Source organism: Vanrija albida (genome assembly GCF_041260175.1).
Source record: "Vanrija albida strain AlHP1 chromosome Unknown contig_6, whole genome shotgun sequence".
NCBI classification, from domain to species: Eukaryota; Fungi; Basidiomycota; class Tremellomycetes; order Trichosporonales; family Trichosporonaceae; genus Vanrija; species Vanrija albida.
Genome location: NW_027191425.1, coordinates 82193 through 108464, shown reverse-complemented (window position 1 = coordinate 108464; position 26272 = coordinate 82193). Strand labels below are relative to the sequence as shown.

Below are 26272 nucleotides of genomic sequence, written 5' to 3'. Positions count from 1 at the left end.
ATAGTCTAATCAGTGGAGACCTCGTAAGCCGCGTCGAAGAAGGCCGCCTCGAGGACGACGGCGCGCTCAAACATTTCCTCCATGCGGCGGCGCGTGTCGGCGCCAGCGGCAGCCGCGACGCGGTCCGTCTCGTCGCGCAGCAGGTCGACCCAGCGCGCGAACCCGGCGCCGCGGTGCAGGTCGATCCAGTCGGCGTGCAGCCAGTCCGGGGGGGTCGGGGCGTCGAGGCTGCCCCAGTCGAGGTAGAGCCACTCGGCGACGAGGAGCACGGTGAGCGCGAGCGCGTAGCTCTGGGACGCGCGCGCCTCGTCCATGAGGCGGAGGAAGCCCTCCGTCGGCGGAAGCGGCTCGGGGTCGGCAGAGGCGGCGGCCGTGTCCCCCAGCCCACCGGCGCCGCGCGTGTGCAGACGGGTCAGCGCGCGCGCAAAGTACCCGTCCTCGTCGTTTGCGACCAGGCCGAGCTGCTGCGCGAGGCGGATGCGCACGCGCGCGTCGTCGGCCGTCGCGACCGCCGCGCCGAGCAGCGCGACGAACGTGTCGACGAAGAGCGAGTCCTGCGCCAGGTAGACGGCCAGCACGGGGTCGGGCAGCGACCCGGCCCACAGCTCGCGCACGAAGCGCGACGAGACGGCTGCGGTCCAGGGCGCGTCGGTGCGCGCGCGGAGCGTGCTCGTGAAGGACATGGTGTGGTGGTTGTGGTGTGTGAGCTGCCGGCGCGGTATTCATGGGTCTGGGTCGGCGGAGGCGCTAGCCAGACGGAGAGCCGACGCCGCTGCCGCTGCCGCCGCCGAGGCTGCCCAGCCGCTCGGCGCTGGCCCCGTGGGGGTCCGCGGTGGCGCATCAGCATGCATGCACGAGGCTGTCAGAGGCGGCGGGCCAGAGATACATACGCCGGCGTCGAGCGGTCGCGTGCATCGGCGATGGCCGCCGCCGAGCTCGGCTTGTCCGAGGAGGGGAGCCGGCCGGCGGCAAGCTCGACCGAGATGGTGACGAGGGCGAGCAGTTGTCTTACATCTCTCTGCACTGCGCTGCTGCCCCGCGCTCTGGCCTGATCCCCCTCGACTCACCCGCTATTCCGTGGCCGCGTTGAGGTCAGCAACGTCGTCGTCAGCATGCTGATAACTCCAACTCGTGGGGATGCGTTCGGCCCGGTCGGCTTGGCCCGGGTATAAAGCGCCGGCACGCGAGGGGGGCTCCTCGTCTCTTGTCTACAGGCCCCACCCCCTCCTCTCCCACTCCAACCACAATGCTCAGCGTACAAGACTGTACGTGCCCCCGCCCCCCGCCCGGCTGACACGCAGGCGACGCCGCGCTCACCCGCCCCGGGAGCGTGTTCGAAACGACCCGGCTCACAATCGACGGGCGCGACCTGCGCGTGTGGGCGCGCACGCCGGCCAGCTTCCCGGCCTTCGTGCGCGCCAACTTTGCAAAGTACGCCGACAACGTGCTCGTCTCGTCGCCGATCGCCGCGCCCGAGCCGTACGAGGCGCGCGAGGTCCTCACCTTTGCGCAGGTGTACGACGCGGCGGTGCGCCTCGGCGCGGTGCTGCGCGAGCAGGGCGCGGGGGTCGGCGCGCGCGTCGCTATCGGCGGCACCAACTGCACCGGGTGGGTCTGGGTCTAGCTCTCGGCCGTGGCGCTGACGCTGCAGCTGGGTCGTGGTCTTCGTCGCCGTCCACCTCATCGGCGCGGTACCGGTCCTCCTCAACAACGGGCTGCACATCGCCGCCCAGGTCCACTGCCTCGCGCTCACGCAGCCCCTCATCACGCTCGTCGACGACCAGGTGGCCGCCCAGCTCGCGCCGGTGCTGCCCGAGCTCAAGGCAAAGGGCGTGAATAACGTCTGGGCGTGGGGCACGCTCGCCCACCTCCCGGACGTGGCGCGCGTCGTGACCACGCTCGACTCGCTCAGCCCCAGCGCGGACAGCGTCGCCGCCGTGCGCGCCGGCACCGGGATCGGGCTCGAGGGCGTGGGCCCCGAGTCGGACGGCATCATCTTCTTCACCTCGGGGTGAGTGGTGCTCCGATCTGGCAGCTGACGCCAGCACCACGTCGATGCCCAAGGGCGTCCTCGTCACCAACCGCCAGGCGCTGCACGTCATCCAGTCGGGCGTGTACCCCCTCGCGCGGATGGCGCTGCGTATGGGCCTGCCGGCCGACGAGGCGATCGCGATGGCGACCGCGCCCCGGCCCGACACGGTATCGCTCCTCTCCATCCCCCTGTTCCACGTGCAGGGCTGCCTGACGTGGCTCGTGGGCGCGATCGACAGCGGCACCAAGCTCGTGTTCCTGCGCCGCTGGAGCGTGGCGTACGCCATTGGGATCATGGTGCAGGAGAAGGTGACGAAGATTGGCGGGTGAGTGGTGCGGCAGCGCACACGAGCGCAGCGAGTGTGCCCGGCATCGATCGAGATTCCCCTCCTGACATCCCCAGCGTCCCGGCCATCTGCACGGCCGTCCTCCAATCCCCGCTTCTCCCCAAAGACTTCACGCTCACAGCCACGTCGTACGGCGGCGCGCAGCCGCCCACGCGCCTCCCGCGCGACCTCGTCGCCCGCTTCCCCGGCATGATCCCCGCCACGGGGTGGGGCATGACCGAGACCAACTCTGGGCACTGCGCCTTCGTGGGGCAGGAGTACATTGACAAGCCGCTCGCGTGCGGGCAGGTCATGCCGGTGACCGAGATCCGCATCGTCGACCCCGTGACCAAGGCCGAGCTCCCCGCCGGGAGGGAGGGGCTGCTGCTGGCCAAGGGGCAGAACGTGATGAAGGAGTATGTCAACAATGCGAGTGAGTGCGGCGTGGCCTTGCTCCTCTCCCCCGCTGACCAGGTGCAGAGGCCACGGCCGAGGCCCTCACGCCCGACGGCTGGCTCGACACCGGCGACATCGCCTTCGTCGACGCCTTCGGCGACCTGCACATCACCGACCGCGCAAAGGACATCATCATCCGCGGCGGCGAGAACGTGCCCGCGGCCGAGGTGGAGCGCGCCCTCGCCCTAGACGACAGGGTGCACGAGGCGTGCGCCGTCGCCGTGCCCGACGATGTGCTGGGCGAGCGTATCGGCGTCGCCGTGTCGCTTGCACCGGGCGCGCGCGCGACGCCGCTCTCGGTCGCGGAGATGGCGTGGCCGCGCCTCCGGTACCCCGCCCGCCCCGACGTCGTCGTCGTCGTCGAGGGCAACTTGCCGTGGAACGCGAGCCAGAAGGTCGTAAAGGCTGACGTGAAGAAGATGGTGCTGGATCAGTGGGAGCGGCAGGGGCGCAAGCCCATGGTCGACCCCAAGGCGCGGTTGTAGACGTGGGTGCGGGCAGCGAGCGCCGGCATGGAAGAAGTCTTGGCCAAGATTGTTGCACGACTGACTAGCCCGTGACCTCACACGGCCTCTCTGGCCGCGCGCCACACGGCCATCCCACCCCGCCCAAGCTTACACACAGTCAACTGCAAGTCCGCGTCCAGCACACTCGCATGCATGCAGCGTGCAGAGGAGTCCGCGGCCGCGTCGTCGCTGCACGCATATATATGTGGGGTGGGAGGGGCCCAAATGCTTCGGGCGGACTGGTGCAGTCGGTGCCACCCCGGGCGCCGACACGTAAGCCACTACCCCCGGCCGCCATCTCCGTCAGTCTGTCAGCACCGACCGTCGTCGTCGTCGCCGCCGCCCTCCTCGCCCCGCTCTTCCCCCCGGCGCCCCCCTCCCCCCGGCGGCAGTGTAATCTGCAGGGATGTGCATGCGTACATACATTCCTGCGATCCCTTGGCACGGCGATCAGACAGGTTATCATATCGCTATCGCTATCTACCCCGCGAGGCGAGGCGCCGAGGCGTCGTCAATGGGCGTCGACACCCGGCCTGGCTTCTGCCAACCATCGCTTGCTCGCCCCTGCTGCTGATACTGCTGCTCACGCCCACAAGCCAATACGCGGCTGCATTATGATAGCTATCGTACACACTGCAGAGCCTCGGTGTCTGCCAACGTGGTAGATACTACGGACTACTACTACGACACACGCTTAGTGCTCGAGGTGCTGGCCGTTCTGGGGCTTCTCGGTGACGACGCGCTCGGTGCCGTCGCCCTCCAAGATGCCCTGGCGCTCGAGCTTGCGGTAGTGGAGGCCGGTCATGATGACGAGGATGAGGTTGGCGAGGATGAAGCCGCAGCAGATCCAGGCGCAGATGACTGCGGGGGTTAGCAGTGGGCATGGGTTTGGTGGGGCGGGGGCGACGTGCCGGGCCGCGCAGGCCGGCTCGCCGCCCCCGACGCCCAATGACGCAGAGGCATACACGACACCGCTGCGTCGTCTAAACACTCACGGGCAGGGTAGCAGCGGTAGTACCTGTACTCGAGCCTGGGGCTGCCGGGGAGGTTCTTGAGAATGCCCTTGATCTGCTCCTGGGTGAGAGTGCCGAGGGTAACCTTGCCCGAGTGGAAGAGGACAATGATGGTGCCGCTGGGGAGTGTGAGCGGTGGCGTGTTTTCCGAGGGGGTCGCCACTTACGCAATGCAGCCACCGAGGAGGGCAATGAACGAGAAGGCGAGGAGGAACTCGTTGAAGAAACGGATGGCGTTGGACTGACGCTTGCGCTTCTCGCGCCACAGGATGAACTCGGAGAGGAACTGGTAGTAGGGTTAGTGCCTGCCTGCCTAGGAACCACGCAATGAGGTAGACATGAGGCCAGGCCCGTCCACATCCCGCCGGCTGTATGTATGCAGCCGCAACGCATCCGCATCAACGACGAAGATCGCAGCGCATGCAGTGGGTAGTTGCCCCACAAACATGGTTTGACGACGTGATGCTTGCGACGGGTGGGCGGGCTGGTGCCGCCGGGTGGCTGTAGGGCGGGACCGAGGGGCGGGAGTGGACGGCACACGACACTTACAGCAACAATCACGGCGAAGCCGGCCGCGGCGGCAAAGGTGCCGGTGACACCGACGACATCGGTCGCAACGAGCTTGGCGCCGAGGCCCTTCTGCATGGGGTGTTAGCAGTGTCCAGTGACGCGAGGCGGGGAGAGTAGTGTTTGGGTGGTCTCGGATGGTGCGACTAGTGACGAGCGACCCTGGGCTACGACCATGGCCGAGTATCCGCATGCGCAATGCGAATGCAGGATGGCGAGTCGTGCTCGTGCTGGTGCATCCGGTAGCGATAGTCGCCGGTGGACATGCTTGCACGTCACGGGACGCTGCACAATGGACGGGGGCGGCGGCGGCGTCGGCGGCGCACAAGGCACCACTCGTCCCGAATGGCCTGGCTCGCTGCTGGCCGGGGCCAAGCCAACGCCGTGCAATTTGCGGCGGCGGCCAAGCCAAGACCGTGTGACGGGGAGAGATGAACAATACTCACGGCCATCTTCTTCTTGTCCTGGAGCTGCACGAGCGCTGTGGAGCCGTTAGCATAGCCGTGGAGTGGAGCCAGCGGCGTGATGGCCGCCATGACGCGGAGCATGCTGACATCAACGTCCCGAGCATCATCATTACGATGGGCGCCCGGGCCGCCGATAGCAGCTGCAGCTCCCACGCACGGACAGCCAGCACACCGTGCACTACTGACCCGAGCCGGCGAGGCCGGTGACGGCGACGGCGAGGGCGCCGGCCGTGAGGATGAAGAGGGTGCGCGCGAAGAGGAGGCTGCGGAGGTAGCCCATGGTGGTGGTTGTTGTGGTGGTGTGGTCGGTGGTCGAGCGAATGAGAGTGTGCCGGGTTGTCTGGGGTGGCAATGCAAGCAACGAGCGACGATACGGGGACGAGGGACAAGAGACAACAAGACACGAACGTCGTGGGCTATTAAAGCACGAGGCGGACGAGGCGGGGGGGACGTCCTCGGCGTGGTGCTACTGGCGCCGTTTTTTTACGGGTAAGACCTCTACCCGATCAACACGGCCTCGTCTCTGTGCATGCACCTGCTGCATCCAGCTGCGTCTTCTTGGCCTTGTTATCCTGACCTGATCTGACTGATGCTTGCTCCGCTCGCGCGCTTGGACAGGCCAGGCAGATCAAGGCTGGGCGGGGCGGCGCACCCGCGTGGGGTGGTGGCTCAAGTTGCTCTTTGCTGCTCAGCTCTCGTCGTCGTCACATGTCACGTAGGCACTCGGCCTCAGCAGAGGAATCCAGGGCAGCTCCCAATGTTGTTGACTTTGCTGCCTCTGCCCGCAGACCATTTAGTGCCTGACGAGTGGAAAGATGATGCACGCGAGTGGGCAGCAGCCAGGAAAAAATGGGCAGAAAATACCAGGAATGGCAGGTGACGAGGGATGCCAGCCGTGCCAGCCGTGCCAGCCGCGCCAGCCGCGCCAGCCGCGCCAGCCCGCCGGGCGAGGCGAGGCGACACGCTCCTCGGTCGGCCTATTGCGCGCGCAGTCTGCCTCAGGGCGAGCTCGACCCGAGCAGGAGAGCCTCGCGGCTGAGACACACGACGCCATGTCGCTCTTTGCTGCCTGCTGCTCAGCCCTGTCCGGCGCCGTGACCCTATCCGGCGAGCTAGCCTGGAGTGCGCTACAGAGCAAAGCTCCACACCAACCAGTGTGAGTTGGATTCAACTGCACTCACAGACCATTGGTCACTGGCGCGAGGCTACGATTCTTTGGGGGGAACGGGGGCGACGACGGGGTCTGGCAGCATCCATCTCGCACCCACTGGCCCAACCACTCTGACCACACCTCGCAGCCCCTCACGTGCACGAGACGCAAGCTGCATCGCTTACTTGCCAAGCAAACACGAGGAAAATCTTCCACCCAGCAAATGCAGCAAGCAGGCCCACGACGCCGCAGCATGGCATAACAGGCACACATGACCCTGCACACCGCGCGATCGCACCGCGCGGCTGCAGCCGAGCCCCAGACGCCACCCACCCGGACCCCCGGATAAGTCGGGGGGTAGGCTGGTTCAGCCAGAGCTCTCCCGCAGGGAAGTCTTGGCCGATGGCCGTGGCCGCCGGCGGGCGAGTGGGCCCCGAGAGCAGGCAGAGCCGCTATTCCGGTGGGCAAACCAACAGATTAGACTTGCAACACGGGCACGCTTCAGACTGAAATGGCACTGTGCACCACCGGCCGGGCCATTAGCTGCGTGAGAATGTCTCGTCTCGTGCAAGCGGCCGAGCGAGCTCGAGCGTGGCGAAACACACTCACGCGACGGAAGCGGTCAAGCGTGAGCGTGAGCGCGAGCGCGAGCTGAGACAGACGCGTTGCTGGCCTCTTCTCGACGTGGCGTGACCTCGACCCCGCCCCGGCGTCTGCACGCGGCAGCGACAGTACCCGGGTCCCCTCTCGTCCCGATTGTTTGTCGGCCTGCCCGCTTGCAGCAGGCAGCCCACCCCGCCCCGCTCGCTAGAGCCCCGCGGCCCACGTCGTCGCCGCCGGCCCCCCCTGCGGGGTTGCCGGGGTTGCTCGTGCTTCGTGCTCTGCTTATGCCATGCAACGCTCGTGTGCATTGCTCGTGCAGACTTCGGTCTGTGCAGAGCATGCAGCCTGGGCCGCACTCGCCGCGGCTCCACCCGCTCGGCGTATACGTACACTGTTCGGCTCCGCCGCACTCCGCCAGGCTCCGTCATGTGGTGCAGGTCTTGGCAGGTAGAGCTGTGGGAACCGCCGCTCGGCGCCTCCCTCGTCCCAGCCCTCTCCGCCTCCCGCCGCCCCCGCCTCCATTCAGCGCCGCGCCGCGCCGCGCGGACGCCGCACGGAGCATGCCGCGCCCCGCGATCGCCAGTCCCGTGCATGGGCCACATGCATGGATCAGCCGTGGGTGCTGGCTCCTGCCCGCCGTCGGCAGTGGCCTCCACATCAGACCGACGCAGCCTGTCCGTGCACCTGGGCCCCGCGGCGCGTCGTCGGCTTTGGCGCGGCGCTCGGCGCTCCCCGCGTCATTGTCGCCATCAGCGCAGAGGCACACGCTTGGCGCTCGACGTCGTGCGAGCGTGGTGCTCGCGTGGTTCGGTGCTGCAGTTTTTGGCGACAGGTCTGGCGCACACGGCCATGGCTGTCGTCGTCGCTGCCGCTCCGACGTCGACGATGCGATCGGTGCTGGCTGCCCCCGTCCTGTGATTGCTCTTGGTTGTGCGACACTCAACCACCCCTGCTCGGCGAATGCCACGCTCAACGGCACGCGCCAGTAATGAATGACGCGCGCGCCTCGGTCGGTAGTTAGCCAAGTGTGCTGCGGCGCGTCATCAACCCTCGGTTGTATTGGTCAGATCTTGGGGCCAACGTTGGAACTGCGACGGCCTTGCCCATCCAACGGACCCGTCACTAGGATACGACGGGCACGCAACGCGTGAGACAGCGCCGGCGACCGAGAATGGCTCTGGCGGCTGTGGGGAAGCTATGCCACGCGCACTCTGCAAGAACAACGATACATGCGAATTGACAACGGCCATCGACGACACACCGACGCGATTACTTCTTCCCCTTGGTGTACTAGCTGTCAGCGTTGCCCCACCCCCACCCTACTCACGTCGTAGAAGCCTTTGCCGGCCTTGCGGCCGATCTTGCCCTCGGACACCATCTTCTCGATGAGCGGGCTCGGCTTGACGAGCTCGGCGGGGATGAGCCCGCGCTCGGCGTACTCCTTCCAGCCCTCGGACACAAACTTTGTGATGTCGAGGCCGACCATGTCGAAGAGCTCGAAGGGCTGGGGTGTCAGTGGTGCCAAGAACGCCTAACCCACGCCCATGGGGTAGCCGGCGCCCAGCTTCATTGCAATGTCAATGTCCTCGACGGTTGCGTCTCCGCGCTCGAGCATGCGCGCGGCCTCGACTAGTTGTCAGCAGGTACAGCGTACACCACTTACGCTTGTAGGGAATGAGCAGGCGGTTGACAATGAAGCCCGGCTTGTCGGGCGCGCGCACGGCGACCTTGTGCATGCGCTTGGCGAGGACGAGGAGCGCGTCGATGACCGAGTCTTCGGTCTTGGGGCCGCGGATGACCTCGACGAGCTTCATGACGGGGACGGCTGGGGAGGTTAGCAAGGACTGGCAACAGTTCACGGGGTTGCGGTGGCGTCACAGAGACGAGAGCGAGCCTCTCGTTTCGGCTACGCCGGCCGCATCGGTCACGTCCACTCACGGCTGAAGAAGTGCAGGCCCGCAAACAGCCGCTGGCGAGCCTCGGGCAGCGTGGCACCAACGTCGCCGACGAGCAGGCTCGACGTGTTGGTCGCAAAGATGGCCGAGGGCTTGGCCACCTTGTCGAGCTTTGCAAACAGGTCCTGCTTGAGCTTGAGGTTCTCAATGACGGCCTCGACGACGAGGTCGGCGTCCTTGACGGCCTCGGTGCTGGCGTCAGCGCATCCCTGTCTCCAACGTACGGGTCGACCGTAGTCTTGATGTTGCCGAGCACCTTGGCGACAAACGCCTCGACATTGTCCGGCGCCTTCTTCTTGCCGACGCGGGCGACGCTCTGCGCGATGGCGCCGAGGCCGCGCCTACGCTCGCGTCAGTGCCAGTCCCTCCCCAGCCGTCGCGACCCACTTGAGCGCCGCCTCGTTCACGTCCGTCAGCGTGACCTTGAGCCCGGCCTGCGCCGCGACCTGCGCGATGCCGCCGCCCATGAGGCCCGCGCCGAAGACGGTGATGTGGTTGATCTGGCGCGCGGTGCTGCTACCACCGCCACCCGAGGGGCCAGCGGCCGAGATGTGCCCCGCGACGGTAGAGAGTCGCGCGGCGGCCGTGATGTCTGCGTTGGAGGGCATGGTGTGAGATGGAGGTGGGGAAAGAAATGTCGAGTGATGGTGGATGGCCGGGTAATAGTTGAAGCCGGCGCGCACCGGGGTACTGCAGCCCACGTGGCCCCACCCAACCTCTTGACTGTTGATCTTGTACATCTCGCCATCTTTCAACAGTGCTTGTTGACTCACGCTCGCATCGACAGCATGCACCGGATCGCATGAAACTGACGCCCAGCTCCGGTGGGGCGTGCACTGACGTGCTGACGGCTGTTACTGACCGGATCATATCGAGGACGCCACGGCATTCGGGCCAAGCGAGAGTGGTTCACTCCCGACCATCTTCAGTCCAAGCGAGACAGCGATACTGGCCAAGGGAAACGCTCAGCTCTCGACTCTCGCCTCCCGATCCGCAGGGTAGACATCTCGAGAGTAACATGAGGAACAACCAAGTCGCGAAAGTACATACTGGCGGCGGCGCGCTGCCAAAAGTGCCGGCACCCCGCTCTCTTTCTTCAAACACCCGGCCCCCCAACGCCAGCGTTGTCGGGGGCCCCTCAGGCCCCGCCGACCCCTTTGTCAGCTCCCCCACCGATCAGGCCGTTGCCAGCGTCGCCTGCAATGCCAGCACCGTTGCCGGCGTTGCCGACCCCGTGACCGCCACCATTGCCATCGTCGCCGGTGATGCCTGCGCCACCTGCAGCGTTGCCAGCCCCGCCGCCAGCGTTGCCGATGTCTTTGGACGAGTCGAAGTCTCCCCCCGATATCGGTGGGAGCTGCGCGTCGCCAGGCTTCGCGAGCCCGCCGACGCCGGTGTTGCCACCAGCGTCGCCGTTGCCAGAGCTCCCTGGGGCATTGGAAGGGCCGCCCAGCGCGTCCTTCGAAGAGTCGAAGTCATCCCCGGACGTCGGTGGCAGCTTCGCGTCGCCCGGCTTCTCAACCTCGCCGACGCCTGCGCTGCCGCCACCGTTGGCGTTACCCGGGCTCCCTGGGGCGTCAGAGAGGCCTTCCGCGGCGCCCTTGGAAGAGTTGAGGTCGTTGTCGGGCCTGGGTGGAAGGTTCACGTCGCCCCCGCCGTTTCCAGCGCTGCCCGCCACGCCGCCACTGACCCCTGGATTTCCGCCCTCGCTCTCGCCGACGCCGATACCACCCTTCGAGGAGTCGATCTCATCATCAGACAGGGGAGGGAGCGCCCCGTCGCCCGGCTTACTCGGCCCTCCTGCGCCGTCGCCCGGGTTTCCGCCCACGTTGCTGTCGGTTTTACCGTTCCCGGAGCCTCCTGGGGGGTTGGATTGGCCGTCACCGACGCCCTTAGACGAGTTAAAGTCGTCACCGGACGTCGGTGGGAGGTTCGCGTCGCCTGCGCTCCCCTGTGCGCCAACACCTGCGTTTTTGCTCGCGTCGCCGTCGCTGGAGCTCCCTGCGACGCCGCTACCCGTGCTGCCGTTCCCAGAGGTCCCTGGGGTATCTGAGTGGCCGTTTACGGCGTCCTTCGAAGAGTTCAAGTCGTCATCGGACACCGGGGGAAGGCTCGCACCGCCCGCATTCGGGCGACCGCCGCCCGCGCCACTGCCCCCGTTATTCCCATCGTGGCCGTTGTCGGAGTTACCGGGCAGGTTGGACTGGCCGTCGGCGGCGCCCTTGGACGAGTCGAAGTCATCGCCGGACAATGGCGGAAGGTTCGTGTCACCCGGCTCGCTGCCGACACCAGCCTCAGTGCCGCTGCCTGCGTTGCCGCTACCCGAGGTCCCTGGGTCACCGGCGAGACCGTCTGCGGCGCCTTTGGAGGAGTTGAAGTCGCCGTCGGTCGTCGGTGGAACGTTCCCATCGCTGGGCTTATCGGGCCTATCGCCAGCGCCGTTGCCAGACGTGCCGCCGCCGCTGTCGCCGCCAAAGCCGTCTGCGGCGCCCTTGGAAGAGTTGAAGTCGTCGTCGGCCATCGGTGGAGGGCTAGCGTCGGCGGTCCCTTGTCCGCCGGCCTGGCCGTTGCCCATGTCACCCGAGCTGCCGCCTTCGTTGCTGCCGACGCCATGCGGTGCGTCCTTGGACGAGTTGAAGTCATCGCCGTTCGTGGGCGGAAAGGGTGCATCGCCGTTCCCCGGCACACCGACATCAGCGCCGCCGGCGCCGTCGCCGTTGCCGTTGCTGTCGCCGGCACTGGCGCCACCGCTGCTGCCGAAGCCATCGGCACCCTTGGAGGACTTGAAGTCGTCGTCGGTCATGGGCGGAAGAACAGCGTCACCTGCGTTCCCCACGCCGTCGACGCCGCCTACACCCTTGTCGCTGCTCGTGCTGTCGCCCACATTGCCACTGTCGTGGCCACCGAGGCCGTCGCCAACGTCGTTGGAGGAGTCCCAGTCCTTGTCGGAGGGCAGGGGTGGAAGCGCCCCCTCACCGGGGTTTGGTAACCCGTCGCCGGCACCGCCGCCGCCCGCGTTGTCGCCCGAGTTACTGGTATCGGGGGTGGCTGGGATGTCGGAGAGGCCGTTCGAGACATCGCTGAAGCCACTGTCGGACTTCGGCGGAAGGGCCGCATCGCCTGAGTTCTGCAGGTCACCGACGCCCGCGTTGTCGCTTGCATTGCCGCCCGCGTCGGCGCCCTCGCTACCGCCGAGGCCGCCGGGTACCTCTTTCGAGGAGTTGAAGTCATCGTCAGCCATGGGGGGAGGGGCGGCATCAGCCACGGGCGGAAAGCCCGCGTCCTCGTTCGCCGGGGCCCCCACGCCCGCGCTGTCGCCGGGATTGCCGCCCTGGTTGCTGCCGAAGCCATCGATGCCCTTGGAGGAACTGAAGCCGTTGTCTGTCATCGGCGGAAGATTCGCGTCGCCCGGTTTCTCCTCCGCGCTGATACTGGGGGTGCTCGCGCTGGTACCCGCGTTACCGCCTGCGACGTAGTCGTAGAGGCCGGCTAGGCCGCCATTCGACGCAGCAAAGTCGCTGTTGGACAGGTCGACGGCGCCGCGGGCGTTGTTGGTCCCGGAAGTGCCCAGCCCGCTGATGCCCAGTGGAGCGGCGGCCGCCAGGGTCGCGCAGAGGGCAATGATGATACTCTTGGGGAGCATATCGGTGGTTCGCAACGAACGATTGTAGTCGTAGAGTTGGCTTGACGGCTGAGAGAAGGCATCAAGGCGGGCACGTTGCTGGGGCCTTTATGGGCAGCGAGAAAGAGGGGGGACGCGGGCGCGTCGAGCACACCAGCAGATGACTGTGGACGCGTAGTGGCACGGGAGGGGAGGAAGAGCCCAGGACTGGCTTCACACACTGCCTTCATCGTCTGGATGCAGCGGGGAGCCGTTGCCGAGATGAAACAAGCTTGTTGTAAGCATGTTGCGGCCCCTTCCAAACTCCGAGCCTCTTTGACGGAAAGTACCTTCCCACATACCAACCCCCTCCCCGCAGACGCCACATCCGCTCGCGTCGAGTGGGGCAACGGAATCGGAGGAGAGGTCAACTGGTTTTTTGGGCATCAGGCGGGCGAAGCCGAGGCTTCGTCCGAGGGTTCAGTAAACGGCCGGCGCGACGCGGTGTCAACAAGGGGTCGGGACGCGGGGTGCAGAAGGAGACTGACTGGGCGCGTTGACGTAACGCTGCTCGTCACGGGAAGGCCAGCCGGAATGTCACAAGCAACGTTCGTCAGCGGTCAATCCAAGGCAGCTGGCGACAGGCGGTCTGACGCGTAAGCATAACCCCGCCCTGCCGTGAGGGGTGGGTGCGGTCGAAGTGGCAGGCCACGGCGACGAGACGCACGAGGCAATCCACTGCTCAACGACGACTCGTGCGCGTTGTGCCTCCCTGCGGCTGACCGACCGCACCGTAGCGAGGCTGTCCGACGACATTGGACGGGCTGGAATCGGGATGCATGCGCGTGACGCCGCACATGGTGCGTCCGAGTTGACACTACCACCGCGCGGCACGGGCGTAGAAGGGGAACTGTGTGCCGGCAGGGTTGTTGGGTGGGGCGGGGGCCATGTCGACGCAGTATTGGCCCGACCCCTGCGAGTACTGCAAGGGCGCGACTGGCTGGAAGCGGTTCTTGCTTTCTGCAATGCCGTACACCCCAATGACAAGGTGGCCCCGCCAGTCGCCCCAAGTGTCGAAGCGGCAGCTGAACGGGTTCACCGGGTTGATGTACGTTGGGTACTCCCAGGTATCGCCGTGCTTAAGGGTGGTCCAGTCAGTGCTGTAGCTATCCACGGAGCCTTGGCAGCCGGCCCTTTTGAAGCACCAGATTGACACGCCAGCACCGACGCCGGCGTCCTCCTTGCGCGGTGGCCCCAGGAGAAAAAGTGGCCCCGGGAAAAAAGTCGGAACGTCCCATGGGTTGTTCCCCATGGCTGGTCGCGCTGACGCTGGGGCGCCTCTGGCTCGGAACCGGCGTCCTGCGCAGCGGTCCCCGCTGGGGCGGCGAGGGCGAGGGTGGCGGCGAGGGCGAAGACGACGGTCTTGAGGAGCATTGGTGCGGACAGTTGGGACTGGCGAGTCGAGGTGGTGAGGGGTGGGAGGGAGCAACGAAGGACAAGGAGAACTTGGCGCGGCCTTTATAGTCGCCACGGTTGACGTGCAGACAGCTGCCCAGGCGCCCACAGCGAGTGGAGAGTTACATACGCGGCGCGTAAGGCCGAGGATGTCGCAGAACGAAGTGGCCTCACCGCGGGACGAGCATGCATATGCAAGCTTGTTTGCGGTCCCTGTCATCCCTGGTATCACAACGCGGACAAAAGGGTCCCAAGTGTGGGCAAAGCTGGCTGACTGACGGCCACTGCGAACTCCGAAGGTCTGGGATAGAGCATGACTGCTCCGCTGTTGTTGTCCAGGTCCACGGTCATATGCGGATGGTGGATCCACCGGGTGTGGGCACGTTGTAGCAGGTGAGACAGCGGCTGCCGGCCGGCGAGACATCGCAGCCAACTGATGTACGACGCGTACTTGATCCCAAGGGTCCTATGAAACAGCAGGCGTCTGTGCTTACGTGCAGAGGGGGCTGCGTCGACGGTCCCGTAGTCTGGCTCGTGGTGGGCAGCGCGACGCATAGTCGACACTACCTGCTGTGGCAGCTCGACGGTCGCCAGGTAACCCACGTCGACGCCACAAGAGCATACCAATTAACCAGCTTGTTGCACTGCTAGGAAGCAGGGGATTCATCGATACAAATATACGGCAGGCACGTCGGTGTGCGTCGCAGAGCTCCATCTGCCCGCCCGTCCCCCGCTTAGTAGCGGTAGGTATGGGTAACAATCTTGAGTTGGTCCTTGCCCTCGAAGTGGACCCAGTCCAGCCCGAAGTCCCACGCGGAATCCCACATGGTCAGGCAGACTTCTCCCGACCCATCCGAGTACCCTACGTCTGAGACCTCCTTGAAGCCCAGGGGGCTTCTGTCGTAGCCACCAAGGACAAGCCTGCCCTTCCAGTCGTCCCAAGTCTTGAACTTGCAGCTGAAGGGGTAGCCCGGGAGGACGGACCATTCTTCGTTGTAGGTTTCACCGTGCTTGACGCCGTACTTGGCGGGCGTAGCGTTGTCGTTACCTTTGCAGTTCTTGCCGTAGAAGCACTGGATCGACACGCCGCCTGTTACAGGGAGGTCGTCTCGGGGGGACACCATCTTGGCTGGGGCTGCGACCGCCAGGGAGGCGACGAGGGTGATGATAACGGTCTTGAGGAGCATTTGGGTTATGGTTTGCGGCGAGTTGTCGTAGTGGTCGAGGTGGTTGGATGTCGGGTGAAGAAGACCTCGAGGGGGGCGTGGGCTTTCTTTTATGTCTGATTCGACGGATATGGTCGAGCAAACCACACACGGGTGCTGCGGCACTGGAGGGGAGGAAGAATGCAGGACGACATGGCATCGCAACCGACTCTCTGCACTATCAGCACGAGCATTGGATGGAGGGAGTGGCAGCAGCCTGCACGAAACAAGCTTGTTACAAAGGCCCCTGCTGAAACGCGTAGGCAAACACCAATCGCTTGACGACCAGCACCTATCCAAACACCTGTACGTACTCTGACCCAGAGTCCAGGCTCCCGAAGTACAGGGGATGGGAGGTGCAGCTGGGCGGCTCTGCACTTTGGAGACGCGTTCGAGGCGGCCGTCGAGACTGACGCGCTTCCCCCAACAGTGATGCGGTGAAACAGAGGCGATCGGTCGTCAAATGGCACTCAATACGACAACAAGGAACCACTCAACGAGGCCTGGAACCCGAGTTGTTGTGATGACTGAGGCGTGGAGGAGCAGGAGGTCAGGTGCCTCGGGATGAGAGGGTGACGACCGCGAGGGTGGCAGCGTGAGCGACGATAACCGAGAGCATTTAGGCAGTGGGTTGCGGGGATCGTCGCCGTGGTGAAATCGGCTTGATAGGTGAAGTAATTACCTCGAGGAGGGCCGTTGGCGCCGCTTTTATATGTCTCTCTCTGACGGGGCGGACATGGTCGAACAACACCCAAACAGCTGTCGTCTCAGACGCGGCAGCACTCGTTGGGAGGAAGGGCGCGGACAGCATCACCTCACAGACCGATGTCTGGAGGCAGCGGCAGCAGACTGAATGAAACAAGCTTGTTGTTGTAAGCATGACGCGGCCCCTGGCAAGGTGCCGCAAAGTGCCCTGCACCACAACACAGCCGCTTGACGACCGGGACCTGTCCAAACACCGGGAATACTCTGGCCCAGGGGGGGCTGCAGATGTGAAGGAGATGGGATGCGCGGGTGGGCGACTCCGTAGGGTGTAGGCACGGGTAGAAGGTGGTGGGGATTCGAGGCGGCTCACGAGGCACCTCCAAACCGACGCGCTGCTTCCAACGGCGACGGGGTGAAACGACAGGAACTCGGTCGTCAGTGGGCGCTCAGCGCGAGGGGGTCGCGTCGCAGGCCCCGGGACGCCAGCTATACCTGGCGACTGAGGCGTGGACGGGCAGGAGGTCAGATGAGCCGGGGGAGCGCGTCCAGGTCGAGGCGCGGCGACGGTCCCTCGAACGCGTGAACACGTACCCCTCCCAACTCACCACACACCACAGCCTGCCCCTGGCTGCTTTCTGGAAGTGTTTGGGTAGCCAAGGCTCGGCTACCACCTGACTGACTCCATCCGTGCTGACTGCAGCGGTGGAGCCGGCATGGGTCGGGTGAGAGGAGATGTGGGGGGTCCAGCAGCGCACCTCCTGCACCACCCTGACTCGTGCGCGTCCTCTGGACCGACACACAACCGCTGCGCACCACACCGCGCTTTACCAGGAAATGACATCTTCCAGTGTATTGTGGACTCGATATGAACCTCATGTATGTACGTGTATGTGGCCTGTCCATGCTCGTTCATAGATACGTCCCATTGGAACCACCCCAGTACCGCCAGGCTTTACCCCGCTTCCTACCACCGCGTGACCTTGACTTTCATTTGAACGTTGTAGACATTGAGGTCGTAACGAATGGGAACGCAGGTCGAGCCCCACCCTGGTGAGGGGACCTTCTCCGAGTCCTGGTAGTAGACATCGCTGCCTTTGAAGCCCCCTCCCCCCCGATGACCAATCTCAAACTCGCCTCTCCAGTCGTTCCAAGTGTCGAAGCGGCAGCTGAAGCCTCTGTCCGGGGAGGCTTGAATGGTGTACTCCAAAGGTTCTTCGGGGCTCACGTCGGTCCTATCGTCCTTATCGCTGAAAGGAACCACGCTCCCTGTGCAGTCCTGCGACCAGTAGCACGCCTTCAGCGCCACGCCTGGGACGCCCCTCGATGCCACGTCGCTCGCGAGCTGGGCCGGCTCGGCAGCGGCGTTCTGTGCCGCCGTCTCCAGTGGAGCGGGGGCAGCGACCGCGAGGGTTGTGGTGAGGGCGATGATGACGGCCTTGGGGAGCATTCTGAGTGTCGGTTGCGCCGAGTTGGATGCGAGCGGTCGTGACTCGAGGATGAGAGATTTGGGCTCGACGCGGCCGTGGTCTTATACCTCGTAGGAGCACTACGGGCCGACGCGCAGACAGCTGTCGCTTCAGTAGCTGCAGGACGTGGAGGGGGACGAGTATACAGGACGACACGGCGCCAACACAGGCTCTCTGCGGGCCGTAGTCGCGTCCGGAGGTAGCCGGCCGGGAGCAAGCTACATGAAACAAGCTTGTTGTAAGCATGTTGCGTCCCCTGGTAAACGCGGGTGCTGCGGTTCCTGCCCAAACATCAGCGTCCGGCCCAGAGCCCCGGCCTCGGCGAATGTGAAAGGGATGGGATGACCATGCCAGGTACGGCGTCAGAAGTTAGCGGGGTGCATGTGAGGCAGCGGCAGTGAGGTGCGATGCGCTTTCTCCCATGGTTGCTACGAAACACGCTGGCGTAAGACGAACCGGAAGTGAGGCTGCGAGTCTGACTGCCTAAGGCAAGCTGCGTCGAGATGGAGCCACTTCTCGCATCACCATGCCTGACACCAACTTGGGTGCACCCACCACCGCCGCACGACGCCCATGCCCGTCACCAGTCTGTTCAATGCTTGAGCAGTATCATCGATCGTGTATGAAAGTGCATTTAGGCAACCCACGGCACACTCCCGCCGCTAATACCGCCTGGCGACAACATTGATCGTTATCGGGCTGAGGCTTTCGAGCTTGCTCTTAGAATAAACAGCGTTGACACAGACCTGACCCGACCCAGAGGAGTAGCCCTTCGGGGCAAATGGGTTCCAGCCGTCACCGCTGCTCCAGGGGGGGTTACCATACTCGTCGTACCAGCCGATTTCGAACTCTCCCTTCCAGTCGTCCCAAGTATCGAAGCGACAGCTGAGCTCGGCAAAGCCCCGCCAAACGAAAGCGTACTGGAGAGTATCGCCGGGCTGCATGCCATAGTGGTCACCACCAAAGTTGTAAGGATTCTGGTCACCTTGGCAGTTCCCGGGTGTGTCCATGTGGCCGGTTCGTCTGAAGCAACGGATTGACACGCCGCCCCTGATGTCGCGCGCGACCTGGACGGCATCCTTGGTCGTGTTCTGAGCCGGATCAACAGGAGCGGCGAGCGCGACCGCCGCGGCGAGGGCGAGGATGGTGGTCTTGAGGAGCATCTGGGCAAGGCGGTAGGCGAGGATGGTTGCAGGGAGGGGGCGGTGGGAGTGAGATTGACTCGCTCGAGGTGACCGACCCCACCTGCCTTTTATGGTCCTCGCTCCTACCCCCGCTGACAGACGCCCAGCTGCCACTAAAGCGGTCTAACAGATAGCGGGTGGGTATGAGACGGCTGTCACTGAATGCAGAGGTTTCAGAGGTGGTGACACAGCCTTGGAGAGTCACTGGCGCGGACGGGACGGTTGGTGAATCAAGCTTGTTTCTAAGCTTGTTCGGCCTTGGTGGAAGTGCCCACGACGGACAGCTAAACGCCAATAGGGTTGGCCGCAGCCGGGTGGTGCCCACAGCTAAATGCGTAGCCCTGGCCCAGGCAACCGCTAATGTCAGCCGGATGCGGGGTGTGTGAGTGCCTCGCGAGCGGTGTCGAGTTGAAGCGGCGGCCGAGAGCGCACGGCGGTTGCTGTGTGCTCGGCGATGGGGACCAGAGCGTGGGCTACGGAGAATCCGTTATCCGCAGGCCAGCGGCCAGCTCCCCCCGCCCATCCAGAGTCCTCACTCACGGCTACTGGACTCGCATGGAGGGTGGGCTAGCAGTAGGTCAATCCAGTGGGAGAAGCGCGGTGTCCCGGGGAGCCGTTGACCTCCCAGTACCGCGCGAAGGGTCTCCTCGGGCGCGTATCCCGCCGCGTCTATCCTGGCCGCTCTCGTCGGAGGCAACGACCGCCTGGCCGCAACCCCGCCGACCTTGGGGTCGCGCGCTCGCATGGCCTCGACTCGCCACGTACACCGGGTACTCCGCGCACGCATGTATCCTCTGACACTTGCAGCCCACGCCAAACGCAAAAGAGGAATCATTGGCCGATGATTAACCCCCCGATCCCGTTCGGTGGCCTCTGAATGTCAACTGTGCATTAGTTGACAGACAGCGAAGACGGGTCTGAGCAAGTCCATTGAGTGCCGCAAGATGGGAGGCCACCCCCACCTTTTGCCACTCCACAGGATCGAACCCGGGCGCGAAACGGCCGCTTTAAGCCGCCAAGAATGCACCTTGACGACTCGGCAACCGAGTGATGCTTGCGTCATGGGCGTCACGCTGTTGAAAAGCAGGCGCGTCTGCCCGACTCCGCGAGTATGCATTTGACCAGCGGCGAGGCTCCTCCCCCGCCATCCCCCACCTGCCGCGCGTATGCATGATGGCGTCCCCACAGTCTAGACTCAGCATTGCTGACAGCAACCGGGCGACTCCAGCGAGGTGGAGGAGGAGTGGAGGTGGTGGAGGGGTGGAGGGGCGCGCGACGGCGAGACGCCGATATCTCATCAGATCTCGTCCCCAACGCCGTGTGCGCTCTGTAGCCCCGCAGTCGGCTCCCCCGGCCCAGCCACGTCCCATCCCTCGCCTCGGGGCAGCCGCGCTCGACGGCTGCAGTGCATCGGCAGCCAGCAATCGCCGGCAGCTCGACCGGCATTAAGTCGCCCGCGCCAACGCCGTATCGCGCCGGTGCGGCCCGGTTGGAACTTGCGGGGGTGTGATACTCGCGCCGCGGGGTACATCCGCAAAACGGCGAGGCGTGCATGCCGCTGTTTCTGCTGCTATTCCTGCCGCGTGCAAGAGTACTTAAGCAGCTGTGACGCGACACTCCGCCCGCCCAGCAAGCACCATGGCCATAGTCGTCCCCAACCTCATCGGCGAGGCCACGCCCGCCCCCAGCGCGACGTTCGACGTCGTCCACCCCACGCTTGGCAGGGTGCACTCGGTCCAGCGCTCGAGCGCAGCCGATATCGAGGCCGCGATCGCCACTGCCCACGCCGCGCTCCCGGCGTGGCGCGGGACCCCGCTCGCCGAGCGCAAGGACATCATCCTGCGCGCCGCCGACCTGCTCACCGACCCCGCCGAGAGCTGGGCTAGCCGCCTCATCGAGGCCAACGTGGCCGAGACGAGCTCGAGCGAGGGGTGGGCCGCGGGACTGACGGGGAACACGCACAACTTTATGCGCGCGCTCGTCGAGGTCGCGGACGACGCGCTCGCCCCTTTCGAGATCAAGACCAGTGACTGTGAGTCGGAGCGAAGACGGGTTGCTGACGCCAGCCACGTGCACCCTCACGCGCGAGCCGTACGGCGTGTGCCTCGCCATGGCGGCGTGGAATGCGGTCCAGGTGCTCACCATGCGCGCGACCGTCACGCCCCTGCTCGCCGGCAACACGGTGGTGTTCAAGACGTCCGAGACGACGCCGTACACGCAGTACATCTGGGCCGAGCTGCTGTACGCGGCCGGGCTTCCGCGTAACGCACTGACAGTGGTGCACGTCGCGACCGAGGACGCGCCGGCGCTCACGGCGCAGCTGGTGTCCGACAGGCGTGTGCGCCACGTCAACTTCACTGGCTCTACCCGCGTCGGCTCCATCGTCGCCGGGCTGGCCGGGACCCACCTCAAGCCCGTGGTCATGGAGCTCGGCGGCAAGTCTGGCCTGCTGCTCCTGCCCGACGCGGACATTGCGACCGCCGCGAGCCACATCATCGCCGGCGCCTTCCTCAACGCGGGGCAGATCTGCATGTCGACCGAGCGCGTCTTCGTCCCGGCATCAGCGTATGACGAGCTCGTCGCGGCCCTGCGGAAAGAGTGGGCGGGGTACGGAAAGAAGCAGGCGCGCGCGCTGTTCACCGAGCGCTCGGCCGAGCGGGTCAGGGGGATCGTGGACGACGCGCTCGCGCACGGCGCGGCCGACCTCATCGCCGAGGACCGCGCCGCAGGCGCCGACGCCGACGCCGTGTCCCTCTTCCCCACGATCCTCGGCCCGGTGGACACCACGATGCGGCTGTACACCGACGAGTCGTTCGGGCCGACGCTCGCGCTCGTGGTCATCCCCGACGCTGGCCGGCCCGAGGCCGACGTGCTCGACGACATGGTCGCCCAGGCCAACGACACCGAGTACGGGCTCAGCAGTTCCGTGTGGGGGCGGGACACGGCGCGCGCGGCGGCCGTCGCAGGCAGGATCGAGTGCGGCGCGGTCCACGTCAACGGCAAGACGCCGGCCGACCCGCCCCAGGTCCCGCATGGCGGGTGGAAGAGCAGTGGGTGGGGGCGGTTCAACGGCGTCGAGGGCCTGCGGCACTTTACGCAGACGCGGACGGTCGAGGTGCCGGACGTGCACCCTGGCCCGCTTGACCTCAACAGCATGGACCTGTAGGCTTGCATGGGATGTAGAGCAGTGGATGGATACGATGTCGGCAGTGCCACGCACCCGGTTATCATCGGTTAGAGTGGCCGGAGCGGGCCGGAGCGGAGGATTGACGCGGGGACACGACGGGGCTCAGCGGGGCGGCGGGGGGCTCGGAGCAATGACGACGGCGGGGCGGGGCAGAGGGGAGCGCTGCGACGCCGAGGCGAGACTGCGCCGACGACGGGCTCCCTTGGCAGGTACGTCGTCGTCGCTGCGTATCGGCGTGGAACGGCCAGCTCGGCGCGCGCGACCCGACCCACTCTACCCCACTCACCCTACTGTAAATACCGCGCCCACACTTTCCCACCGCCCACTCACCCGACTCCCCCGCAATGTCGCTCGCAAAGCTCGACACGCAGATCCAAGCCGTGCTCAAGCGCGTCGCCGCGCACGCAAAGAACAACACGCCCTTCCTGCTCGCCGACCACCTGGCCGTCGGGCGCATGGGGCCAGCGACGCTCGCGCTCGTGCGCGACCGCAAGGTCAACTACGTCGACAACCCCGCCACCGGGTGGGTGCTCGACAGCTTCAAGGTGCTCGCGCCGGCGAGCGACGCCGCCAACCCCGGCCTCGAGGGGCCGGACAAGCGCGCGGCGAATGCCAGCGCGGTGCTCGACGAGCTGAGGAAGGCGGCGGCGGGGGCCGAGGTGCCGCCCGAGCTGGAGGAGCAGCGCGGCAAGATCGCCGAGCGGATAGACAAGGTGAGTGGGGGGATCGAGGCGAGCGGCGAAGCCGCGAGCCTGCGTGATGGTCTGAGGGCGCGCATGCCAAGTGATGGTTTGCCGAGCCGCCCTGCTCGCTACGCTCGCAGCGCTGACGCCCCAGCGCCGCGCATCCGGCCTCAACCCCGACCAGGCCCACTGGTTCGAGCACTTCCGCTCCGAGTGGGCCAACAAGCAGCTCATGGAGGCCCAAGGCAACGTCGACTTTGACGGCTACCCCGACTCGCCGGCGTCGCCCAGCCCAAAGCGCTACCTCAACAGCTTCCTCAGCCTCATCGACGCCCTGCCCGACGGCGCAGAGGTCGTGCTGCTCTCCGGCTCGCCGTCGGTGCTCAACCACGTCTTCAAGTTTACCGAGAACGAGGGGCACGTGCACACCGTGCTTGTGGACCGCGATGCGGGCGTGGTCGAGTACGAGGCGGATGCGTAGGCGTGGCGTGGGGCGGCGTGGTGTGTAGCGTTGTATGAAGAAGTGATCACTGCAAGGCGCCCACTGACAAGGCTGACCCCGAGCACGAGCACTCACAGCCACTTCCGCACCCACCCCCTCTACATGCACAAGATATCTATATACAACTACTGTCCGCCCCGCCCCTACGCCCCCTCCTGGTCCATGCCGATGAGCACATCGCCCAGCAGCGTCGCATACAGGTTGGCCGACGTCGCGTTCGAGTCCTGCTGCGTGTGGTCCCAGATGCTCTGGAAGAGCAAGTCCTGCTCGCTCGCCGCTGCGGGCATCTGTGACGTGGGGTTAAAGTTCCAGTTGAAGTCCTCGGGCGGGTGCGCCACGACGCTGTCGGCCGAGAACGGCAGCTGCCCACCGCCGCCGCCGCCGCCAAAGTCTGCCGCTCCCGGCGCCGGCTGCAGGATGTCAAAGTGGAACTGGGGAAGCTCGGCGATGCTGGGGTCAATGTCCCGCGTGTTGATCATGTGCGCGAGCGACGGCAGGATCGAGTCGGGCCGCTGTGCGGGGTAGCTGGCCGCGCTGGCCGGCACACGCTCAGCCTCGGGGGCCGCGGCCTGCGGCTGCTCGGGCGACGCGCCCATAGGCTGCTGCTCGGGCGGGTGGAGCGACGCCGGGCCGCGGTTGAGGATGGACGGGCTGTTGGCGCTCGCAGACTGCCAGTGCTTGCCTAGCCGCTTGAGCAGGCTCGCGAACCCGCGCAGGAAGTGCGCCTCGTCAATCGCCGCGTTGTTGAGCGCAGACACGACCTTGTCGAGCGTGACCGCCATGCTCTGCTCGCCGTACTCGACCATGCCAGACGCCAGCGCCTTGTACAGGAACGTGGTCGCGAACAGGATGTACTGGAAGATCCTCGACGGGCAGTAGCGCAGGATCTGCCGGTGCTCGAGCACGTTGAGCGTCACGTCGATGATGGACCGCGCGGCGGTCAGCGCCTCCATGATCCACGGGCCCTCGACCATGTTGAGCAGCGACGGGTTCGAGTAGTGCACGTCGTTTACCTGCCGGCGGCGCCGCAGCTTGCCCTGGAGCGCACGGAGCGCGATGGCGTTGGCGTACAGCACGACATAATCGAGCTCGATTTGCAGCAGCGCAGAGTCCATGCTCCCGTCCCGCAGCTTGTACTGCACCGAGCGCTTCGAGTACCGGATCTCGAGGCGGAAGCTGCGCAGGAAGGGCTCCCACGCGCCGGTCCGCAGTAACGCCCGCGTCACCTCCTTGTTCGGGTACAGGTGGTCCTGGATCGTGCCCATGAGCTGGGCGATGCAGCTGAGGATGAAGACATCGGACGTGTGCACGTCGCTGCTGCCCCTGGGCCCTCGGTTGTCGTGACCGACGAGGTCGGATACAGACTCCCACCACTGCGTCGTCATGGCCTCTTGCAGCACCGTGTTGCGACCCTGTCGGACGGCAATGTGTCGCTCAGCATTGTAGCAGTCTGGGGTGTCAGCACTGCGCAGTTACGCCAACCCCACGCCACGTGGCCTACTCACAAACCCAGGTCTTGAGCATGCGGTGCTGCTTCCACGACTTGCCCACCGTGCTCATGATGCGCTGGAGATGTACCGCGTCGTGAATGCCGAGCTCTTGCGCGAGACGCACGGCCCAGCCAATGTTGGTCCACGCAAACGCCTCGTACCGCAGACTCGGCTTGAGCAGCACCGCCTCGTCGGCCGCATTGTCGTCGCCATAGTCTCGGTCCTCTGCCCTGGGCATGGGCACCATCGGCCACTCGCTGAGCAGTAGCAGCGCCTCGACCGTGCTGATCGACCGCAGGCTCGGGTCGCCGTCCATGACACCGAGCAGCTGAAACCGCACCCACTGCGCCAGCTGCTGGTGCACGTGCGCGCCGCGGTCATTGGCCAGAATGTTCGAGTACCGCGCAGCGATGACAAGTATGCTTCCCAGCAGGATAGACTCTTGCTTGACCAGCGTCTCGAGGTAGCTCGCCTCGAACAGCATGGGGTGGATGATGGGGTACAGTGGCGCCATTTCGAGCTCAAAGCTGCGCACAGTCAGCAGCTGCTCCGGCCCCCGTCGACTCACAAAGAAAACAGAGCACGGGCATCCTGGACGGTCAGACACCCCTGCTGAATCGGCGCCCAGGCACTCCACGTCGCCGCGTTATTGCCCCGCTTGGAGTGCTGCTGCTGCGCCGCTTTTTGTTGCTGCAGTTGCTGCTCCTTGAGCCGGCTCTGCGATGCCTCCCTGAGGCTCTGGTATTGCAGGCTGCTGGCGCTCGCGAGGAGCTTGAGCGCGTCGCTGGGGTTCTGGAGGTTGGAGCTGACGAGGGCATTGTCGCCGGCGTCGCCGTCGTCCTCTTCCTCGTCGCTCGAGTGCGCCCCCTTGTCGTCGCGCAGCACGGGCGGGTCGGCCTCCATCTCGCCGCCACGCAGGCTCCCGACGCTGCCCCTGGCGCTCCCGCTCGCACCGTTGGCCCGGCTCCCGCTCCCTTCTGCGGCGTCGGGGGCGCCGTCCTGGTCCGAGAACGAGCTCGCGTGTGGCCGGGGCGCGTATCGTCCGTGGTGCATCTGGTGGAGCTGGCCGATGGTCGGGCGGCTCAGCTGGCCCGGCGGTCCCGGGAACCCGCCGCCAGGTGGTACCGAGCGCCTCTGATCGACGACCGCAGCCACGCCGCCGCTCGTTGTGAACACGGTCCCCTCGGCGAGGTCAGACTTGCGCGGCACTGCATCCTTGACAAACGTCGCCTTTGCACGCAGGCATTCTCGCTGCTCACGCAAGCACCGCTCGCAGGGACCGTCCCAAGGCATGTTCGGGTCACCAAAGCTGCACTTGAGCTTGCGCTGGGTGGGTGTCAGTCGACTCCCTTTTTTGTTATTGTGGTTGCTGGCCCGTGCCGAAGCTTACCGAGCGGCATGGGTAGCAGGCGCGATAAGTGCGCTTTGGCTTTTTGGCGGCTCTCTGTTCGTCGCCGGACATTGTGGGGGTGGGGGTTGGTCGTGGGCTTGCTGCTGTCGTCGCTAGGAGTGTCCGGAGAGCGTCTGAGAGTGTCCCGAGTGGATTAAATGTTGATGATGGATGGAGAATGTGAAGTGGGATGGTCTCAAGACGAGGTTGTGTCATATCCGGCCCCCAGTTCCCGGAACGCCCGGGTGGCGGCGACGGAACCAAATCTGGCACTACTGTGGCAGGAAAGGGAGGAAGGGACCAAGGGAGAGGAATTCAGGCAGCATTGTC

At 65.6% G+C, this 26272-nt stretch overlaps 12 protein-coding genes across 12 annotated transcripts; 3 read left to right on the top strand and 9 right to left on the bottom strand.

Annotated features, from left to right (window-relative positions):
- Window positions 1-5: 5 nt before the first annotated feature.
- Window positions 6-683, bottom strand: Q8F55_007396 (uncharacterized protein; the record flags this gene model as incomplete). Its single annotated transcript, XM_069355829.1, has 1 exon — window positions 6-683. One exon carries the CDS (start codon window positions 681-683, stop codon window positions 6-8), a length of 678 nt encoding a protein of 225 aa, XP_069205670.1.
- Window positions 684-1246: 563 nt separating this feature from the next.
- Q8F55_007395 (uncharacterized protein) lies at window positions 1247-3298 on the top strand (the record flags this gene model as incomplete). The annotated part of the gene is made up of 6 exons (XM_069355828.1): window positions 1247-1265; window positions 1302-1608; window positions 1652-2011; window positions 2046-2357; window positions 2435-2790; window positions 2838-3298. The coding sequence occupies 6 exons, from the start codon at window positions 1247-1249 to the stop codon at window positions 3296-3298; spliced, it is 1815 nt and encodes a 604-aa protein (XP_069205669.1).
- Window positions 3299-4013: 715 nt separating this feature from the next.
- Q8F55_007394 (uncharacterized protein) lies at window positions 4014-5646 on the bottom strand (the record flags this gene model as incomplete). The annotated part of the gene is made up of 6 exons (XM_069355827.1): window positions 4014-4180; window positions 4315-4451; window positions 4500-4618; window positions 4882-4971; window positions 5346-5380; window positions 5553-5646. The coding sequence occupies 6 exons, from the start codon at window positions 5644-5646 to the stop codon at window positions 4014-4016; spliced, it is 642 nt and encodes a 213-aa protein (XP_069205668.1).
- Window positions 5647-8388: 2742 nt separating this feature from the next.
- On the bottom strand, window positions 8389-9682 carry Q8F55_007393 (uncharacterized protein; the record flags this gene model as incomplete). Its single annotated transcript, XM_069355826.1, has 7 exons — window positions 8389-8409; window positions 8447-8623; window positions 8660-8748; window positions 8783-8944; window positions 9058-9266; window positions 9299-9415; window positions 9462-9682. 7 exons carry the CDS (start codon window positions 9680-9682, stop codon window positions 8389-8391), a joined length of 996 nt encoding a protein of 331 aa, XP_069205667.1.
- A 530-nt stretch (window positions 9683-10212) lies between these two features.
- Q8F55_007392 (uncharacterized protein) lies at window positions 10213-12717 on the bottom strand (the record flags this gene model as incomplete). Its single annotated transcript, XM_069355825.1, has 1 exon — window positions 10213-12717. One exon carries the CDS (start codon window positions 12715-12717, stop codon window positions 10213-10215), a length of 2505 nt encoding a protein of 834 aa, XP_069205666.1.
- Window positions 12718-13552: 835 nt separating this feature from the next.
- Q8F55_007391 (uncharacterized protein) lies at window positions 13553-13987 on the bottom strand (the record flags this gene model as incomplete). The annotated part of the gene is made up of 1 exon (XM_069355824.1): window positions 13553-13987. The coding sequence occupies one exon, from the start codon at window positions 13985-13987 to the stop codon at window positions 13553-13555; it is 435 nt and encodes a 144-aa protein (XP_069205665.1).
- Window positions 13988-14864: 877 nt separating this feature from the next.
- On the bottom strand, window positions 14865-15317 carry Q8F55_007390 (uncharacterized protein; the record flags this gene model as incomplete). Its single annotated transcript, XM_069355823.1, has 1 exon — window positions 14865-15317. One exon carries the CDS (start codon window positions 15315-15317, stop codon window positions 14865-14867), a length of 453 nt encoding a protein of 150 aa, XP_069205664.1.
- Window positions 15318-17004: 1687 nt separating this feature from the next.
- Window positions 17005-17487, bottom strand: Q8F55_007389 (uncharacterized protein; the record flags this gene model as incomplete). The annotated part of the gene is made up of 1 exon (XM_069355822.1): window positions 17005-17487. One exon carries the CDS (start codon window positions 17485-17487, stop codon window positions 17005-17007), a length of 483 nt encoding a protein of 160 aa, XP_069205663.1.
- A 681-nt stretch (window positions 17488-18168) lies between these two features.
- Window positions 18169-18669, bottom strand: Q8F55_007388 (uncharacterized protein; the record flags this gene model as incomplete). Its single annotated transcript, XM_069355821.1, has 1 exon — window positions 18169-18669. One exon carries the CDS (start codon window positions 18667-18669, stop codon window positions 18169-18171), a length of 501 nt encoding a protein of 166 aa, XP_069205662.1.
- A 1659-nt stretch (window positions 18670-20328) lies between these two features.
- Window positions 20329-21856, top strand: Q8F55_007387 (uncharacterized protein; the record flags this gene model as incomplete). Its single annotated transcript, XM_069355820.1, has 2 exons — window positions 20329-20722; window positions 20757-21856. The coding sequence occupies 2 exons, from the start codon at window positions 20329-20331 to the stop codon at window positions 21854-21856; spliced, it is 1494 nt and encodes a 497-aa protein (XP_069205661.1).
- A 365-nt stretch (window positions 21857-22221) lies between these two features.
- Q8F55_007386 (uncharacterized protein) lies at window positions 22222-23041 on the top strand (the record flags this gene model as incomplete). Its single annotated transcript, XM_069355819.1, has 2 exons — window positions 22222-22590; window positions 22715-23041. 2 exons carry the CDS (start codon window positions 22222-22224, stop codon window positions 23039-23041), a joined length of 696 nt encoding a protein of 231 aa, XP_069205660.1.
- A 164-nt stretch (window positions 23042-23205) lies between these two features.
- Q8F55_007385 (uncharacterized protein) lies at window positions 23206-26014 on the bottom strand (the record flags this gene model as incomplete). Its single annotated transcript, XM_069355818.1, has 4 exons — window positions 23206-24512; window positions 24568-25079; window positions 25121-25878; window positions 25943-26014. The coding sequence occupies 4 exons, from the start codon at window positions 26012-26014 to the stop codon at window positions 23206-23208; spliced, it is 2649 nt and encodes an 882-aa protein (XP_069205659.1).
- Window positions 26015-26272: the final 258 nt, after the last annotated feature.